This window comes from Anas acuta, chromosome 9 (genome assembly GCF_963932015.1).
Source record: "Anas acuta chromosome 9, bAnaAcu1.1, whole genome shotgun sequence".
NCBI classification, from domain to species: Eukaryota; Metazoa; Chordata; class Aves; order Anseriformes; family Anatidae; genus Anas; species Anas acuta.
The window spans coordinates 14,430,252-14,449,788 of record NC_088987.1 but is presented as its reverse complement, the minus strand read 5'-3'; the positions used below and the strand labels follow the sequence as shown (position 1 = coordinate 14,449,788).

The window sequence follows — 19,537 nt, the reverse complement described above, 5'->3', positions numbered from 1 at the left end:
TCAGAATATGTTGGAACGAATTGGAATATTTTCCTTAAACTTTGTATGTTAGATTTTTTAACACAATGAAATGAAATGGGCACGTTCCTGCAAAGCATTTCAGTCCTGACAAACTATTTTCCACCTGCAAAGTCGCTTCGATTTTGTTTAACCTGGCTGCTCCTGGCTCTGGGGAACGTAAGCATCACTTGTATAGCCCCACGTCGTAGCTCTCTGTTCACCTCCAGTGTTTTGGACCCACCAGTGGCTGGCCAAAACACCGACTCTGGTGTCTTGTCTTCGCATCTCAGCAGAACATCCAAGGCTGCCAGCGAACCTCCTTAAGAGGGAAGCGAGGGGAGGAGAAAGCGTGTTCAGCAACCCCACCTCCTGGTTATTTCATCTTCCTTACAAGGCTAAAGCCAGCAGCTTTCCTCTGCCTCTGGGTCCCTTAAAAGCAGCAGGGCAAGCCCCAGGGCTCCCGGGTGCAGGAGGGTGCGAGGCTGGGTGGCACTGCCCGCCTGGTGCCACCGCACTGTGACAGTGGCCTCGGAGCCCCGGGAGGCTGAGTGGCACTGCCTGCCTGGTGGCACGGCGCTGTGACAGTGGCCTCGGAGCATCGTCTGGGGCTCTGTGGTCCCCATCCAACCAGCAAGCACGGATCCAAACCCCAAAAGCAATCACTGAAGGGGAAAAGGCGGCACGTGAGAGGTAAATGCATTTTTGTTGTTGTGGAGAAGGACAAAAGGAGTGGGCTTTGTTTAGCTGGAAATTCATTAAGGCACGCTGTTGTCTAAAACTGGGGATTTAAAATATCTGAATAAAGGCTTTGGTCTGACTGATTTCAAAAGCTGCACTGGGTTAAAAAATCAACAGATGAATTCAGGTGACTGAAAAAAATTAAAATTTTTCTCTTTAGGCATTCACACTTGGAAACTTTCTTTGGAATTTGCTTTCTGTTTCGCTCTCTCTGCTGTTTCTAAAGTATTTTGAGTAGCAATATGTATGTTCCTTTAAAAAAATAGAAAAAGAAAGAAAAGCTGCAGAATCAAAAACTGACTGTGATAAAGACCTGGTCTTCTGTTGGAGTTAAGGACTAGTAAGACCTTTGAAATGTTCCCGTACCCGTGTTCCTGCAATTCATTAGGGCCATTTCTTCAGAAACATCCAGGACCTACTGAGCTGGAATTCCTGTCTGCATCTGGTTGAGGTTACTGTAGCTGGTATTCAGGATTCATTTTTTTTTTTTCCAGTTTAATTGAAACAAGCTGAGGTTGTCTATACATTCTGTGAATTGTTTCCATGTCCTGACCATCCCGTCTCTCTGAAGTGTGATTCTAGGGCTCCTGAATTGGAAAGGGAAAAGAGAAAACACACAGGTGGTGCACAACTGCAGCTCCTCTGCGGGCCACGCTGCCAGTGGGAGTCAGAGTAGCTGAAAGAAGAAGACTTGGGCACTTGCCTGTGAGATTCACTGAGACAGATCTTTTCAAAGTGAGATACTACTGACCTTAGCTTAGCTGTACAGTATAGTACTTGGGCTTCTGACTTGCATCTTTGTGTGCCTAGAGGACTTACGGATGCTCTTATTCGGCAGGTAAAATGAAAGACCGGCTTTTTGAGAATAGCTGCTGGAAGCTGTGACGGATCGGGAGAGCTGTGCATTGCCACGCAGCTCCTGCAGACCCTGAGGCATCGGGTCAGCCTCCCAGCGAGTGCATGCAGAGGCGTGGGCGCAGCAGCGGAGGATGGAAGTGCTTCGCCGATCCTCAGTCTTCGCTGCAGAGGTGATGGAGGTGTTCGACAGGTCTCCCACTGACAAGGAGCTTGTGTCCCAAGCTAAGGCTCTCTGCAGAGACTACATAAATTCGAGGCTGGTTCGAGCAGGTGTCAGCTGGAGCAAACCCGAGTGCAATGCGCCGGTGCCTGGCGGGAAGCTGGCCGAGGTGTCCACCATCCTGCTGCGGCTGGGTAAGTCCCGCGGGCACGGGTGCGAAGTGAGTCCTGCGTGGAGCAGTTCAGACCAGACTAAGAAGGGGCCTGTGGTTTCTGGGACTGATGAGTGCCAAGAGGCTCTCTGTGTGATGATACAGAGGCTTTTGTTCTGTTGTGCATTTATTTCCTTAGTTCCTTGGGGCATCGCTCTGCACCCTGGTTCTGCAGAGCTGCATTTTCGGAGGGAGGACTTGCGACAGCTAAAAAGTATGCTGCAGTCCAACAAAACCCAACAACAAACCAATTTTATCTGCACAAGACAGTAGCTGTGTAAGAGTTTTAGTTCTTTCAGTAGTTTTTGTCAGCTTTGCATTTTAAACAGGTCTTGCGGTGTTTTCTCCAGGCCCTGGTGACTTGGCTGCCTTGACGCAACCCAGCCTGGCGTCTGGTAGAGCACTGGTGGCTCCACACCTGGGCTTCAGCAGCAGCTCACCTAACTGCAGGGCTGTTTAATTTGGGGGTAATTGCTTAGACTGCGTGCACTGGAGATTTTACAAAAGCTGCTTTCCAGTGACAGCGCGTTGACGGCATGTTTCATTTGCTGCTGTTTACCCTCCTCCTTCAGCAAGACCCAGCACTCTGCTTCTTGGAGGTGGCTTCCAACATCCCTCTTTGCCTGCAGGCTGGAATATCACTTCACATCTGGCTTGGAAGCTACCACTAGCATTTGCATCTGATTTAATTACACCAAAGTTCAAATAAGTCTGGTGAAGCAACCTTTAAGTGGGCCTAACCAACTCAGGACCAGACTGGTTCCTCCACTTTCTCCTCTTTCTTTCCGCTTCTGTTTGATGTTATCCCAAATTTCTTTTTAAGGCATAGCTGTTCTTCTTCTGTGTGGCCTTTTTATTACTATTCTTTTACAATTTTTCCTCTCCTGTGCTGACTAATCTATTTTTGTTTGTGTGTATGTTTTTCTGTCAGTCTGGTGGCCCTTTTGTCCCCCCAGTTCTTTGCCTGGGCTGGGAGCTGCTTTCAGGCAGGTCTGTGGGTGGCCAGGAGCACGCTAAAGGGCAAGCAGGTGGCAGACTGGATCCGAAGGCGTCTCCTGGGTGACTCTCCTGTTACTTATTCATGTCCAGATGGAAAGATTTGGCTGATGGTCCCGGGAACTTGGCGCCTTCTCTGAGCAAATCTGTTTGTGGAGAGCCATGGTACCCATGCAATGAGAAGGGGAACAGTCCTTCTTGTTCGGATAACAAGTAGCTTCCACCCTGTTTGTTCAGAAACACCACCTGCCACATGGCTGTCCCTTCCTTTTCCCTTTGTGGCCATCCCCAGGGCAAGGCCATGAGGCACCTGGCTCCTACCAGGCGCTGTAGGCTGCGGCTGCTTACTGGACAGAGCCGTTTTTGCTTTGTGCTAGCACTGAGAAGCCTGTGGAGATGAGAACTCAAGGGATTTCCTACTCCTCTTGTACATGGCAAGGCAGCAAGGCCCGGTGAGCTGGCTGGTGGGCCAACAGAGTTGCTGGCCACAGGCTGTGCAGCTGCAAAGTCTTGGGCAGCATCAGCTCAGTGCGGCTTAGCAACTGGCCAGTGCAATTAACTGATCATGTGTGGTAAAACCTGATGGTATGGCCAAATGAGACACCTCAGAGCCACCGGCCATACGTGGCATAGGTCTGGTTTATCTGAACTCCTCTCCTGTGGGCAAAACCCAGACAAGTGCCTTTTCTCCTCTGAACTGAGCTCCTGCCTGTGGAAACTGCTGCTGCTGCCCTGCTTGCCCTTCCAAGATTGCTGCAAGAAAGAGGAGGAGCACAGAAATTGCTCTGAATGTCACAAATTGTGCAGCCAGTCAGTTAACAGCCCCCGAAGGATGCCAGCAGTGATCCTGGGACTTCTTTGCCGCACATTTTCCTTCCCCTGCTGCTCTGTGTATCGCTGTGGGGCCGGGCTGTGTGCTTCCAACCAAAGGGGGCCCTGATCTCATCTCAGTCCTCCAGTCTCTGCTTGTTAAAAGCTCTCCCAGTGGCAGGCTACCATGTGCTGATCCCAGCCTGTCCCGCTCCCCATCCGCCCCGCTGGGCTCAGGGCAAGGCTTCTTGCAGCCACAGGGAAGCCTGCGAGCTCCCTTTGGGGTGAGAACAGCTGTCGAATGGTTTGTCTTATCAGGGCTGGCCACGCATGTGCAGGGTTTCCTCTCGCAATCAGATTGTGTGCAACAATCCCATGGGCACAAAGGGCCGGCACAGTTCCTTTGTGGACTTCTCCAAAGCCGGGCTTTGCCCATGCTGGGCTGAGTGCCAGTGACCGGTTCAATGAATTCAGGCTGAGCAGCTAATGCCTCTGTAGCAAGCTCCTGGCGGTGGTGATGTCTTTCCTTTTCAGCTCCCACGTAGTGACATTTTCAGGGGGACCGGCTGCCCTGTGGCTGGGACAGGCCACCTGGGTGCTGCAGGGGAATGGCAGGGGGCTGTGACAGCTCTCCTCTTCCCCTGGGCATGCCCATGCAGAAGGACGAGGGGCATCGTTTTCGATCTAGATCACCAAATAGGAACCTACACACACACAGAGCCTCAGTCCCCTGCAGTGTTTGCGTCATGTAATGCTCCCACAGCATCTTGGCCATCCTTGTTAAATAGCCTTGAGAGGTAACACCTTCAACTATTTCCCATCTCGGGGAAAAAACAACCTGGAGCTGAAAGCACATCCTCTGTCTGTGTAAAGAACCTTGCTGCTGAGGAGCCAGGCAGGCAAAGGATCCCTTTGGAGGAGAGAAGGAACTCCGGGTCGATGCTCTCTGCCTGTGGTAGCACAAAGGAGCTGAGCTGGGCTTCTCTTTGCTCACTTCACGTTGTGTGGCTCTGGGTGGATTCTTGGCTCTCATCAGCCTCCAGCATTCTTGAGTCACTCTCATCATAAGGCGTTTTTGTGCAGGCTGAGAAAGGGCGTATCTCTGAAAAGCTTACGCAGGTGGACATGCCTCCTTCTCACTTCTGATAAAAAAATGGGGATGGCTTTGTTTCTCTCAGGCCTGTCTCCTGTACCAGGGTGAAGGCAGGCACTCGCTGGGTTCTGACTTTGGCAGCCAGCATGGGAACACCATTTGTATCAGGGATGGCTGCAGCCACGCCACTGGTACCACTCCCTTTGGATGTCCCAGGCATAAAGGGCATTAGGGAAGAAGGGAGGAGATGCAGGGGGTTGCCTCTAAATCACCCTAAGAACTCTGCTGCCTGTTTAAAGCAAGGTGGAGCTGGGGCCAGGGGGACACGAGAGATGACCTCAGCAGTCATTCTGGCATGGACCTAGTGCCCTGTGCGTTGACTCCTGCCTGCTTGCTTCCAGGAGATGAGCTGGAATACATTCGCCCCAACGTCTACCGGAACATCGCCCGCCAGCTGAACATCTCGCTGCACTCGGAGACGGTGGTGACGGACGCCTTCCTGGCTGTGGCCGCGCAGATTTTCACTGCAGGTACCGCGCACAGACGGACACACAGACAGGGCCGGGGCAGAAAGGGACGGCATGGGGCTGCCTCTCTCGGAGAAGGCATGTTTCTGGGATGGCCTGCAAGGTGGGGCCTGCTTTCTGAAAGAGCTGCGGGCAGTTTGGCCGCCTGCCCTGCTGTAATGATTTAATGAGGGCTCCTCCGTGCTCTGTTGTTCTGGCAGGGAAATGCCCTATTTTGTACATCCTTCTGGCAGGTTCTCATTCATTTGAGAAGCCATCTCCTGCCCTTCCTCCTGAGGAGGTGGTGTTACCTCATTGCACAGGGATGTCACTCATTCCAAGCTGCTTCGCTCACCACTGGCAGCCAGAGAAGATTCATTACATGGGAGTCTCCCTTGTTCCAGCTCATGCTGCTGCTGTTAGAGCCAGAACCAGCTCATCACAAGGGAGTTCCCCTCTTCCTGGCTTTCTTTCCCTCAGCAATAGCCAGAGCTGCAATGGAGCCTGCTGCTTTCAGTTGTTGCTTCTCCTTCCTCAGAGCCAGAGACGGGACCTTGGTCCTCGTGGCTAGCTGTTCCCCACAAGCAGGTTGTCTGAGCTTCCCCATTGCCTAGGTGTGAGTGTTCTGCTTCTGTTTGCTCCTGGAGGTTACTGACAAAAGCAAAACTCCACTCAGTGCTGTGTTCCTGCGAGGGAGCCTTCACCTCCCCTGAAAACAGTTTCTGCTGTGCTTCCAAGCAGGCTTCCATGCTCAAAACCTTTTTATCTTCACAGTCAGCTACACATTTTTAGATGCATAAACTGCGCAGGAGCTACTGACACACCGGGGAAGCCCTGTGCTGACATCCTGGACTTCAGATCTGAAGTGTGTTGTGATGCAGAGCGCAGATCCTCTCCGGAACAGCAACAGATGGCAACAGAGGTCTGAGAGGGAATGCTAAAGCCGGGCTCCTGTCAGGTGTAGCAAGGCAGATTTACTCCCTGGACCAGGGAAATAGAAACTGTGTCATGAGAAGTGGATAGATTTGGATTTTGTAGTTAGCATAGCCCTCAGTGTCCTTTCAGAGCCTTCCTGGAATGCAGGCTGCCTTTGCACTAGCCTGGCCTGGTAGGCAGTGTGGGCTCAGAAAGCAAGAGCCAGGCAAACACAGCAGGAATGTCTGAGTGTGGCTGTGCTCAAAGTACAGCTGCCCTGTCTTGTCCTTTCAGAGCTGAGCTTTAATTACAACAAGGCTTACAGAAAAAACAGAGGTCAGGTTTGCAGGCTTGGGTGTTTGCAGTGCAGGTAAGCAGTTTATCTTCTTAGATGAGTATAGCTGACTGCATCAGCCCAAGTGACAGAGGGAATTAAGCCAGAAAGCTGAATGGGTACAGGTGGTGCAGACTGTGTGTGCTGCTGTGCTGCATAAACATGACGCTGGGGAGAAATCCCTGCTGGCTTCTGGGAGCCGTGCCCTTGCCAGTGTGTTTTGACAGACACATCGAGAGCTGCGTTTTTCGCTCTTCAAGTTCCCAGCTCAGGAGTTGGGTGAAAATTTTGGGCGGTGTAAAATGTTTTTTGTTGAAAGTAAAGCTAGAAATTTTAACTCTTGGCTTTAACCATGGGGTTTTCAGGATGGTGAGAATGGGATCCAGACTCAGCCCTTTGAGGCTGGAAATACCAGAGACTTTGGGAGCATTTTAGACACGAAGACTAAAGCTCTGCAGCCAGTGCTGCCCCTCGTCTGGGGACACCGTTCTGCATAAATTGCTGGCAGATGGCTGGCTGCGCAGGAAATGGATTCAAACCTCCCTGGTGCTCTGTGTCATCTGTTTTCTCGTCTTTCCCATATCTGCCTCATACCAACTAGCAAGAAAACTTGTGACTATGAAGCAGGGGTTCTGTGTTCAATCACTTGTATCAATTAATTATTGTAAGTTCTCTTGCTGCTGGGTGGCAGAGCGGGAATAGTTTGCTGATTTTAACATTCTTGAGTCCTAGTTGCAGTCTCAAGACTCAACATTTAATGCTAAATCCAGCAAATCAGAGTTGGCTGTGGCAGCCAGACATTCATTCCTTTTTTTTTTTTTTCATAGTTCAGAGGAAAGAGGCTCTTACCAAGCAAAGGAAACCAGAGAGCTCAAATACAGTCTGAATTTTCAAGCCAATTACCAATGGCTAAAGCATCTGACCCTGTTTTTCACTGTCCACTTTATTAAGAAAACAGCCACAGTCTGACACTGCCAGGCCTAGACAGTCTGGAGAGCCCCATTAGTGGCATGCAATGCCTATGCAGCAAGGGAGTTGGGGATTTTAACCCTGTCTTGCTGGAGAGGTTTCAGATCTTCACACTGTACCTCTGTCAGTGCTTATGTGCTATCCCCACTGTCTACGCATCTGGACAAAGTAGAAGCTCTGGGTGGACATCTCAAGAAGGGAAGACTGAGGGCATTTGGCTCCCTGGTTGATGCCTCTGCATGGGTGCTTGTGCTGTAGTCAACTTTACAGCATTGTCTGTTCCACTGATCTCAAGTTTGCCTTTCCTCTGGTGTAGCATGGACAGCTCAAATCCCAATTACAGCAAGATTAACAGCTGAGACTATAGGCAGAAAGTAAGCAGGTCACACAGCATGGTACCGTTCAAGCTGTATTTTCCTTCCCTGTTTCTAACAAGCTGTTAGTTATCCTAGTCAAGGAGAGCCTGCCTGTGCAGAGCCTGGCACGACAGAGCCCTGACCTGTTTTGGATGTGGAGGGATCTGCAGTAGCATCAGTTCACGAGTTAATCCCCTCTGAGCACACTCAGAGCCTCACTCATCTTCAGGGACAGTACAGCTGGTTCTGCTGGGTGGTCCAAAGCCGCTCTGGAGCCAGCAGGAGATTTTCCACTGACTTTAACAGGTTTTGGACTGGGGCCTGGCTGAGCTGGCATTTACAATAACTGTTTAAATAAATCCCTGAAGGAAGGGGTCACTTGGTGGAAGGACAGAAGAAGAAAAGGGAGATGCATTTTCCTTTCCTAAAGGAAACAGTTTCCCAGTCAGTAAGCACTGCTAGGCATGAGGGCTCTCTAAAAGAGGTCTTGTCCTGATTTTATGTGGGTGCTGGTAAGTTTTCACTCAAGAGTGCTTTGGCTGAAGTGAACCCTGTACGACGAGGAGCAGGGATGTGTAGTTAACGGGTTGTCATGAGAAAACACTTTCCCCTGCAGCATCTCACGGCTGCCACATCACTTAGGCTTTATGAGATGAGCTTCCTGCCTTGTGCACATTCCTCTTGGCATCGTTCTCTTCACCAGAGGGAAGTGTATTGTGTCTGACCATATTCTCCCAGCTGTTGAAATGTAGCACTTGATCATATTACTCTTAGGCCTGATTTGCAAGTTAGACTTTGATGCTGAGTGGAGCAAAGGGAAATTTATTTGGGTAACCTTGGATAGCATGGTGCTTGGAGACTGCACAGTCGTGTCTCATGGCTCTTCGTGCTCCCCCTGGGGCAGACAAGCTGATATGCAGTGGGAACAGTTTCAAGAGCAGTTCTTTCCTGCTAATTCATTTTCCCCTGGGCTCGCCAGTGTTTACATGCCTCCAGCTCCACGGCTGGCCTTGAGTCTGCGACTTGTATTTCTTATTTTTAAAGATTCCTTCTAAGCAGCTTTTCACATGTTCTGCATCCTTTTGTTCCACCTCTGTGGACAGAAGTTTTAGGGTGATCTCTGTTTTAATACCTGCGTTCAGGACTGCTTTTCCACTCTCTCACACACAACAGGGAGCTGTGAGTCGCTTGTCCCTCAGCAGCACCTGGGGACAAGCAGCCCCTGTGGATGGCAGCCAGGCCTTCTGAGGAATTTGGAGCAAGGCAACACTCCTTGCTCAGGCAGTGGCCAGATATACGGTGCCACCGACAAGGCATTCCTCGAGAGAAGAGCAGATGAAGCTGGAGTCCTGCGGGAGCACAGGTCGGGGCCTGCTGCGGGGCTGCAGGCTGCTGGAGCCCTCCTGAGGCAGGGGGTGCCTCTGTGTGAGAGGAGCGGGTGCTCCATCCGTGTGCTGAGGGGGGGTCACCTCATGCAGGCCCTTGTTGAGAAATATCAAGAATCCAAGAATTGGTCACCCTACACCAGAAATGTCAAGAATCCAAGAATTCATCACCCTACAGCAACCGTGACAGAGAACAAAGGAGCTGAAGGGGACACAGGATGGCAGTAAGAGGCTGACACAGAATTGGTTATAAGCCAGCTGAGATGCTGGTCCGGGAGGTCATGGATGGTGACAGGTAACCTCCTAAAGCCTCTTTGGGTGGAGAGGTACTGGCCTACCTCAGGACAGCCTCTGCCTTGCTAGGAGAAACCTTCAGCCTGATGTTTTCTCATGTGGTTTTATAGCCTCTTCCTGGCTTGTTTTGCTGGCTGTCATGGTGACACACAATGTGAGAAAGAGAGATAAATAGTGTGAATACCACACAGGCAGTGAACTTCCTGAGTGACAGCTCTGGGGAGGGGACCTGCAGAGCCGACTCAGAAAATAACATCAGAATGCAAATAACAGCCAATTTAGCTACATTAATAACTTCCTCTGATCCTGCGGATAGTGCTGGTGAAGGACAGAGGATCACAGCAGACTGATCTACTGCGGGGTTACTGTTGTTACAGTGCCTTGCAAAAGGATCTGCTGGAGATTTTGATCTTGCATCAGTCATGAGTAAAAAAATGGCTTTTTTTTTTTTTTGGAACAGTGAATGGATTGTCTCCAGTCTAACAAGCCACTCCTATGGCTGATGTTTGAATAGTTTCTCTGTAAAGTTTTGCACATTTTTACTAATAAAAAAGTAATTCCTAAAAGTGTTAGTGTGAGTGTCACTTTTGACGCATCAAGAGGAAGAACCCCAGAAATGCTCTCACACCTGCACATATGTTAAAGAGATGTGCTCTGCTGCAGTGTGAGCAAACACCAGGACTTTCAGGCCCCATCCTGGAGAGATATTCGGGATGCCTGGGGGTCTGGGACAGCAATAAAGGAAAGAGGAAGGGTTTTTTAAATTTAAATTATATTCAAGGCTTTCTTAGCTGATAGATTGCTGAGCACATCCAGTTTCTATATCATGTGTTTAACCCCTTCTGGTGTCTAGATCTAGTGGCTAAACAACCATCTGCCTTTCCTCCCTCATACCTGTTTTCTTTCTTGTTGCAACCTCGCAAGAATGATTTAGTGTTTTCTTTAAACAACTAAAACTTCACCTGGCCTCTGTCTACATTTGGGACAGACCTTGGAAAGGCTCCGCAGGGATCTCTCACTGTAAAATACTTCCCAAAATGCTTGTCAAATACTGTATTCCAGATCATAAATTAAGAGGGGTAGTAAACTTCCCAGCAGAGCCAAAGGAAACCCACGTGGTAGTGGTAGTTCTCCACGCATGCAAAAGGGTTGCATTTCCAGGTCACTGGTCCTGACAAGAGTCTGATCAGGGACTGCTGGCTGCAGTGTGTGAGCACGGAGGATTATACCCAGCGGTGCTGGAAAACTGCAGGGGAGCCCCGGGGAGGCTGGCTGGTGCCCAGAGCTGGGCTAGAGCACGTTTCTTCAGCATCAACAGGAAGATGGCTGCTGCTGGGGCAACCTCCACGGAGGCTCTGCTTTAGGGGAAATTAGGTGACTGACAGACACTCCCACCCCTGCACCGCTCTCAGTGGGATGGGATATGCAGTGTTAAATATTCCAGGCAGGGCACCCAAACTCTTGAAGTTGTTGGTGAAGGCTGAGAGAGTGAGCATCCTAACCTCCTCATATCTGTAGCTTTGCCTCCGCTTTTGTTCTTGTATCAGAGTACAACTGACTGTGTGGATGCTCATCTCTTACATGCTTTTCCTGTCACATTGGAACAGGCTCTTCTGAGCTAGAAAGTGGCGTGCTCCAAAAGGTGTGTGCATGTGTGCAGCTGAATGACCTCTCTTCTTTTCCTAGGCATAACATGGGGCAAGGTGGTGTCTCTCTACGCAGTGGCAGCGGGGCTGGCAGTGGACTGCGTGCGGCACGCACAGCCAGCCATGGTGCACACCATCGTCGACTGCCTGGGAGAGTTCGTCCGCAAGACCTTGGTGACCTGGCTGAAAAGGCGAGGAGGCTGGGTAAGAGAGGCTGTATGGTCTTTGCTTCCACACATGCACACCAGGAAATACCCCAGTTAAAGGAAGTGAGTGCGCCCTTGCTGCAGCTTTATGCAGAAAAACATTGAGTGAGATTCTGCCACTGCCCCGTGGCCACCACTGTCCTACACCTGTGCTAGGCTCCATAGAGCTCTGTCACTGCCTCCTGGTCCTGTCTGTGACAGCACCCGCTGTTCTGGTCCTCAGCCTCCTGCATGTCTGTGCTGGACTAATTCAATCCCAACCCACTGCGGTTCTGTTCCTGTCTCGAACCTGTCTGGAGCTGTCAGCCAGTTGTAGTTGGAGACTGCAAATAGGAGCCATCCTCTTGGGCAGCTGTTTTCTTGAAACTGAATAAAAGAGGCCTGCCAGCTTATTTCCCATTCCACCTGCCCCACAGTTCCCCAAATCAGAGATTATATAGTAATGTAACTTGCCACCATGAGGAAATTTAGAGGGTTATTAAAACCTGGTAGTTCGTGCCATCCCTGACCTGGTGGTGCTCTGTGAGTAACTTCTGATGCAGCTCAAGCTGTAGGGCACTTATGCTTTGAAGGGCACTGCTAACACTTATTGATAGGGCTGGGAGGGCTCTTGGCTTTCACTGGCCTGCCCTGAAACTGTGGTTGTGGCACAGTGTTGTGTTGGAGCATGGTACAAGCACCAGTTGGCTATACCCATCTGATTTCTTTGGCTCTCTCTGTACCCCATGGGAAATAAAATGCGCTGCAGTGGAGCACTGGTTAAAGTAAGAGCTTTATTTAGGTGCTGTGGAATAGCCAGACACCTTTCTAGTGAGCTCCCCAGAAGCCTGAGACGAGTGGTCAGCTAGGGTCAGGGTTGGAAGCTGGGCGATGTATGTCTCTCTCTGTGTCTCTGTGCCAGTCTGGCAGGGATATAGACACTTCTTGGAAAGATACAGCCAAAATCCCTTTGGTACTGCCTGGCAGATGCTGTCTGGAGTTAAATGTTCCCATATGACACCACAGAGCTCAGGAGACGTCTTGTTCCCAAGGCATGCACTCCTTCCAGGCTGAGCTGCAGTGGCACAGTCCTTCCTTCCCGAGAGGTGACATTTATTCCTGAGCTGCCAGGAAAGGAGCAGGCTCCCCACCCATCTCCGGCCCAGAGAGGGGATCTTTTTCCAAACTGAGCATTGCTCCTCTGTGCTGAGAGTTCCCAAGCGTGCCTATAGTCATCCTCATGACCTGGCTTCTGCAGGGATGAAGGCACCTGTCTGCTGGAGGGCAACTGGAAAAGTAGGCAGTGTTCTGATTGTGGATCCCTTGCATTTCCTAAGGGTCATTGCTACCTTCAGTCATCCCTGCCCTTTCTAAAGCTATGTCTCTTTGGGGCCAGCTGGGCTGAGGAACTGGTTGGTTGGGCTGAAAAGGAACCATTGATTTGCATGCCCCGATTTGTTTCATTTTGCATCTGCACACATAATTGTGCTAAGATACTGCAGAGGATAACCTGAAAAAACAATTCGTCAAGTATCACTGTTCCTGCATGTGAAATCCCTGCCTCAACATCATTGATGGGGCTTACTTTAACAGGGTACCTGCTGGGGCTGGTTGAAATGTTTTCTCTGAAACATTTTTTTCCTTTGGAAAAAAAAAAAGTTTCATTAAAATTGGAATGTTGCACAGGAATGTGTCTCCTCCTAGTCTCCAGCTAACTTGTTTCTTTGTTTTGGTAAACCGTACATGTTCTTGTGAGTTAACATCTTGTTTTAATTTTTGTTTTGCGTTATTAGACTTCTAAACAAAGTGTTTTGATAGTTCCAAACGGATATTTTTGGAAAGTTTGTTGCATAGCAAACAAGGCACAAAACCCACCCCCTGACCAGAGCTGCCTCTTGCCATCTGGAGAGATAAGCCCTGTCCACTGCTAGCTGCTTGTGCCAATCATTCCTCTTCACATGGCCATTACATTTTCCTTGAAGCTATGCTGCTCGCTCTCAGGCTCTGGCTCTAGGAAAGGGAAGCCAATGTCACTGCCCCCGCTTGGACAAAATGACTGTAAAAGCTGCTGGGCTGTGCTGATTGCAGCCTTATCAACAACTTTGGGCTGCGGAAAGGAGATATTTTCCCTCTAGAAACACATGGTTCCTTCAGCCCGGGGGAAGGCTCCAAATCCTTTTTCCATCATGTGCTGTGTTTCCCTGAGTGTTCCTCCTCTTCATCTAGGCACTGCGGTGTGAAATTGCCCAGCCTGGTTCACAAATGGGCCAGACGAAACAGCTGTGTACTGGAGACCCTTTCGTTTGGCACCTGACCTAGCTGGTTGTTAGTTTGTCTTGGCCTGCGGTCCATGTTTCCCCTGTGCACAGGGCCCCTACCTCTTTTACATCAGCTCAGGAAGCATGCCAAGAGGAACCACCACACTGAGCTGTTTTGGGAAAGCCACTGCAGAGACCTTGGGAAGGTGTTTGGAAGTCCCCGCTCAGCAGTAGTTTCCCACACGCCTCCGTTCCAGGAATCCCTAGCCTCGTGATTCTGTTTTGGAGGGTGGAGAAAACCTCCACCTGCCACAGCCCAACACAAAACAAACGCAAAACTTCTTAGGAGAGACAGGAAACGTTTACCCCTGGAGGTATCACCTCTCCCTGGGGAGAGTGTGCAGCTTTGGCAGTGGCTTTAGTGTAGAACAGGAAGATTTAGCAGCTGCTATGTATGTTTTCTGAGCTTGAGACTCAAACTTTGTTCAATGAATAATTAGCAGGCAAAGATCAAACTGTCACTACAACAGCTTATCGGTGCCTCACTGAAAGACCTATTTAATCAAAAAGCTTTGAAATTTCCAGTTCCAGTGCCTTATCTGGCGTACTTTATTTGGATCACAATAAGCCGAGGCAATTGTTAAACAGCTGAGCTATTTTGTTTATCTAAGCAAGCAGCACACGGGCTTGTAAGTGCCTCTGACTGCAGTTCCTCATGGCTAGCCGGGTGAGGTCCTTGCCTTTGGCAGGCACGGCACAGCTTCAAGGGGGACGCACTTTCCCATCCCGGTGGCTGTCACCCACCAGCTGTGCCTACCTGGTTTTGCAGAAACTCTAAAGCCAGGATCCGTTCAGTTCGTGGGGAGCAATCGGCTGCGCTGACATCTGGATGCACGCTCAGGCAGGCACAGGGACCTGTCTTTCTGAGGGAAGAGGCAGCTTGGCACAGCTGTGTTTTAAATTTAACACCGTTCCAGTCCCTGATCCAGGCTGAATCCGTTCAGGCAAAGCATGGCAAGTTTGCTAAGCTGTCACTGAAAAGTTTAGGCAGACCCATTTTACTTTCCACCATGATACAGGTAAAAGACCTGTAACCGTTCGCGCTACATTGCAGCATCTTCTGCTGTGTGCTGGCACGGCTGCTTGCGATGTTTGCCTGTGCTTTTATAGCAGCAGGAAGCAGCATTTCTGCACCTTGTTGTTCACCTTTGGGAACACCCCTTGCCCTGATTCGGCTTCCTCCTGTCCTCCTGTTTGTCCTGTCCATGACTGCCTGTATTTGTTCCTCCTGCAGTCTCTGCTCGTCAGGTATTTGGGACCTCGGTGTCTCCAAACGCTCCCCGGAGAGCAGCAGTGTAGCGATGCAGCATGCCGGCCTCTCAGGCTTTCCTGTGAGGGAGGAACCACCGGCACTGTGGGGATGGCTGGTGAGGCTGCTGGCAGCAGGCTTGGGTCTGTAGAAGGCAGAGGAATCAATGCAGCTGCATTCAGTAACTGGATACAGGGAAGTGTCCCTTCAGTCCCCCGCCTGCTTTCTGATTGTAGAATAAGAGAATCACAGAACGGGTTGGGTTGGGTTGGAAGGATGTGATTTTCTATCTATTTCTGTCCTGTTCACTTTTCCCTCCAGATCATTTTACACCTTCTCCTCCCAATGCCAGTCGAGACCATGTCTTCATGATTTGCTGGGTTGTTGTTCTTTGTTCCTTGCAGGCCAGCTTCCATTCCTGTTAATACTTGAAACCAGCTGCCCAAACGATCTTTAAATCTGGCCCATGTGTTGGGGAGGCATCTCTGCCAGCAGACACATTTCCACAAACAAAGCTTGCATTGCTTGAGATTCAAATTGCGGGTTGGCTTACTTGAATGAGTTCCAAATAAAACATTAAGGCAAGAGAAAAAGTGCAAGCAACTTGAGCTGATATTAAACAGGACAACCTCCGGGAAGCATCTTGCTTTACAGAAAAGGATGAGAGTGCTGCTATTGCCAAGGCTTTCTATCTTTTTTGAAAAGGGGAGGAAAGTTTATTTTATTTCATTACTGAGAATGGAAAATGCTTGACAATATACCTGTAGCATTTCTTTCCCCAGGCATGGCTGACAAGCGGACACTTTGCCTTGTTGATGTAGGATGAGGGAAGTGCCTTTCACAGAGCTCTTGAGCCTGATCTAGTAACCTGCTCTGCACAGAAGTTGTCAGGGCAAGTGGCTGTGGCTGTTCACAGCGTGGCAAGGTGGTGCAAAGCAGCGTGGTGGTGTGGGAGTGTCTGATGGTGGCTGACACAGTTCTGGGCATCTCTGATGATCTCTGCTCCCTCTTCCTTAGGCAGACATCACGAAGTGTGTTGTGAATACTGACCCCAGCCTTCGCTCCCACTGGCTCGTGGCTGCTGTTTGCAGCTTTGGGCACTTCCTCAAGGCGATCTTCTTCGTGCTGCTGCCTGAGAGATGAACCCGAGCTGCCCGCAGCAGCCCCGTGCCCCATCTCCTCCCCCACTCCAGAAGCAGTGGAAATGGCAGCCTCTGAAGAGGAGGAAGAGAAGATCCGGGACAAACAAAAGGCTTGTTCTCCTCTCCCTTCAGCTGGCAGCAGCCGACCGACCACAGTCTCCTTCTGACAGCCGCAGGAGCCTCTCTCACCCTTATCCTTTCAAGAGCCTCATTTCCCTGGGTGACTCGTGGGTACGCCCTGGGCATCGCCAGTCCCTGGGCACGCTGACTGCGGCACTGTCAGACCTCTGCTCCTTATGACCGTGTTGCATGCATATGCTAGTGCCAGGCAGAGGGGAGGAGGAAGGCGCTGATATTTGAAATGGAATAGAAATAAGAGAGGGGGAGCATCCCTCCCTCACTGCATGAGATTCTCCTCTTGGTGCTCGGACTTGCCTGGTGTCAGTTCTTGTTGTTGCACTCATGTTTGAACGCCACCTCCTCCTTCCAGCCTGCCTCTGGCTTGTCGGGCTCTCCCCATGGCACAGTGTGCCACAGGGGATCATTCAGCAGCGGGTTCTTCATGGGATGAAACAAATGTCTGTTGTGAGATGCTTCTCCCTCTGACGCACCTTGGAAATGGCGTTTTGTGGCTGTGTGTGGGGCAGGACCAGAGGGCATGTGATGAATTGGTAAGGGTTTTGCCCTGACCTCTCCTGCTGCGCTCACGTGTAATGTTTGAAACAGGGGAGAGAGGGACAATGCCTTCAAGCAACGGCTTGGGTTTGGATTTTATAATGAAGACAAAGCTAAATGTGTGAGTAGGAAAGGCTGGGGGATGTGGTCAGAAATTACGGAAAGAGTAAGTGAGCTGCCTGATGTTGCGAAGGGGGAAAGCTGTGTCAAAAGCAACTGGTATATGTTTCTCATTTAATGTCATCGGAATTACAAATTGCAGTCTTCTTTGTGTCAAAAAAATAAAAGAAAATAGGTGGTGTTTCACTATTGCAAAGGGTATTGTATTTGTTTCCAGAGTTAAAAATTCCAAAAAAGGCCAAAACAGTGCAGAGACAAATACTTAGACCATGCTAAAAATACTCCAGCTTTTTTCCCTAGTAGAATGTGTTAATGTGTTAAAACTACAACTCTCCTGGTTCCTGCTTGGAACTTAACCCGTGTTGCTCCCCTGTCACATCTCCTGCCATGGGAAGCACCCTGCTCGGTGCCTTGCTCCCAGGAGCACGGCCTCTCAGAAAAACACTGCTCTGCATGCACAACACGGGGCATTATATGAGTATTTGCTGTTATTTATCTATTTTTTTCCAGATTTCCCTCCCCATGCCCTGCATTTGGAGGTAATTCACAATTTTCTTCCAGAAATTATGAATGAGCAAGGCATTTACTTGTCAGGACGGATCCCTGCGAGCAGTGCCGTGCTCTGACCAACAGAGCTGCCAGCTGAGGTGTGTGGGTGTTCACGGCATTGCGCAGTGCTGCCTTTTACTGGTCTAGACGTTTCTTTTTACTGCTCTAGCCTTTTCACTGCTCCAGCCTTTTGCACGTGTGCTGCTCCCCTGACAACACGAGTACGGAGCTTTGCCTGTTTCACTGCACCCGTAGTGAAGAGTGCTTTACCAGCTCACTTCACTGCTACTTTTTCAATAGTAAAGTAATCCTGATGCAGGGAAACCCCTTGCTGTACCAAGGCTGGGTGCTGCCTAGACACACTTTGGCCATGCTACTGAAATCTGGGGGGGTTTCTGGTGTTGTTCTTCGCATGGATACAGCCAATGTTACCCTGAGGTGGGTGCATTTTTGTCTGGGTAAAGCTTGCAGCAGTTCCCCAGATAAAACCGAGCTGCCTAAGGACTTTTCTCTTCCGTGCTGACATAATCCTGTTGGCACTAGGGGTTTTGCTGGCACCTCTCCCACTTGGGATTTGCTCCTGTAGATTCCTGATGGATCTGGCTGTACAAACAACCTGGATATAGTGCACATGGTGAGCTCAGCTAACCACCATTTGAGCAGCACGGAGAGTATCCCCTCAGAGCTGTAATAAATGCACTAAAAACAGCATATTGGGGGGATGTGGCTTTGTTGTCATATAAAAACTTCTGAAAAATGATGAGATTTTTGATATCTGGAGGTACCCCTGTCATGACTTGGACAGTTCAGCAGCTGGTGAAATGCAGCTTGCCTTGCCATGCCTCGTGTTTGATGAGGTGTGTGAGAAGTGATGGGGCTAGCACAGCTGGACACCACAGCTGTAAAGACCTTTCTCAATTTAAATGCTGTTTGGAAATGTAATACTTAAGGCTATGATTGCTTTTTGTGTAAGTAAGTGGTATCAGGGAGACTATTAAGGACCATAAATGGTTAAATGCACCAATTAAGTCAGTGTAACAAAAAGATAAGAATGATAAGCCAAATAAAGTAGCATTGCTAGAAAGGAATGTGTGTGGGTGGGAAGGGGGTTGCACACACAGGCAAAGATTCAGGCTGGAAACTGCTTACAGGGAAGATCCCCGTGGTGGAGATCTCCATGAGCAGGTTTCAGCCCTTCACCTGCACCCAAAATACAGCGCCCCTCAGGCAGTGTGGGTGCAGGGTTCACGATTATATCACTTGTGTGTGTTTTTTAAGAGTCAAATGCACAAGAGACAGCCAAGACAGGGGCTCGGGGAGAGGCTGAGGCAGCTGTAACAGTGGGGTGATGCTTTCAGCCTGCTTGTCCCATGGGCTCTCCTTGTGGAAAACCCACGCAGCGTGCTGCTGGAGAGACAGCCTTAGAGCTGGAGGCTCTCGTGCCATAGCAGCCTTCCCACCTTGGCCTGAGATTTTGGAGCTGCAGTCGTGTGTCTGCATCTGTTCCCATCCAACCTCTCACTCCTTGTGCAATAACCACATCGGCACCAGTCTTGCTACCAAAATAAACAGCGAGCAGAACTGCACACGCTGTTGTGCATTTGGGAAGCAACAATCCTGAGCCTGACTCAGTCAAGTATTTATGCCGTGTTCAATTTTAGTTGTAATATTTAGGCATTTCAGAGTACTTCCAGAGGTGCTTTACAATCTCAACAACTCTATGGGTCTATGACTTTTCCTTCTTCTGTTCCAGCCAGTCCTACCTGATGGGAGACACCGGGTTGGCTGTTTATCACCCAAGAAAACATTTTCCTTTTTATACAGTTGGTGAAGGTGCTGGGAGCCTGTCTAATTTATGTAGCTGCTAAAGAAAAAGAAAACCATATTTCTGATGCTGGATGATAAAGAACTGGGGAATGTGGCAATGGGGCTACCCTTCACCCTGCTATCCAGCAGTCCCTTAGCTCACATAAAATCCCATGAAGCTTCTGCCTCTTGCTTTGCTGTCACCCCAAGACAGGCTGAGGC

At 49.8% G+C, this 19,537-nt stretch overlaps 1 protein-coding gene across 2 annotated transcripts; it reads left to right on the top strand.

Moving 5' to 3' along the window:
• The first annotated feature begins 379 nt into the window (after window positions 1–379).
• Window positions 380–17,146, top strand: BOK (BCL2 family apoptosis regulator BOK). Of its 2 annotated transcripts, none has more exons than XM_068692018.1 (5): window positions 380–690; window positions 1,577–1,950; window positions 5,268–5,396; window positions 11,312–11,475; window positions 16,045–17,146. In XM_068692018.1, exons 2-5 carry the CDS (start codon window positions 1,728–1,730, stop codon window positions 16,063–16,065), a joined length of 537 nt encoding a protein of 178 aa, XP_068548119.1. In that variant the 5' UTR covers window positions 380–690; window positions 1,577–1,727; the 3' UTR covers window positions 16,066–17,146. The 2 variants fall into 2 exon arrangements, with proteins under 2 accessions (XP_068548119.1, XP_068548117.1); XM_068692016.1 differs by having other exon boundaries at window positions 381–690; window positions 16,041–17,146.
• Window positions 17,147–19,537: the final 2,391 nt, after the last annotated feature.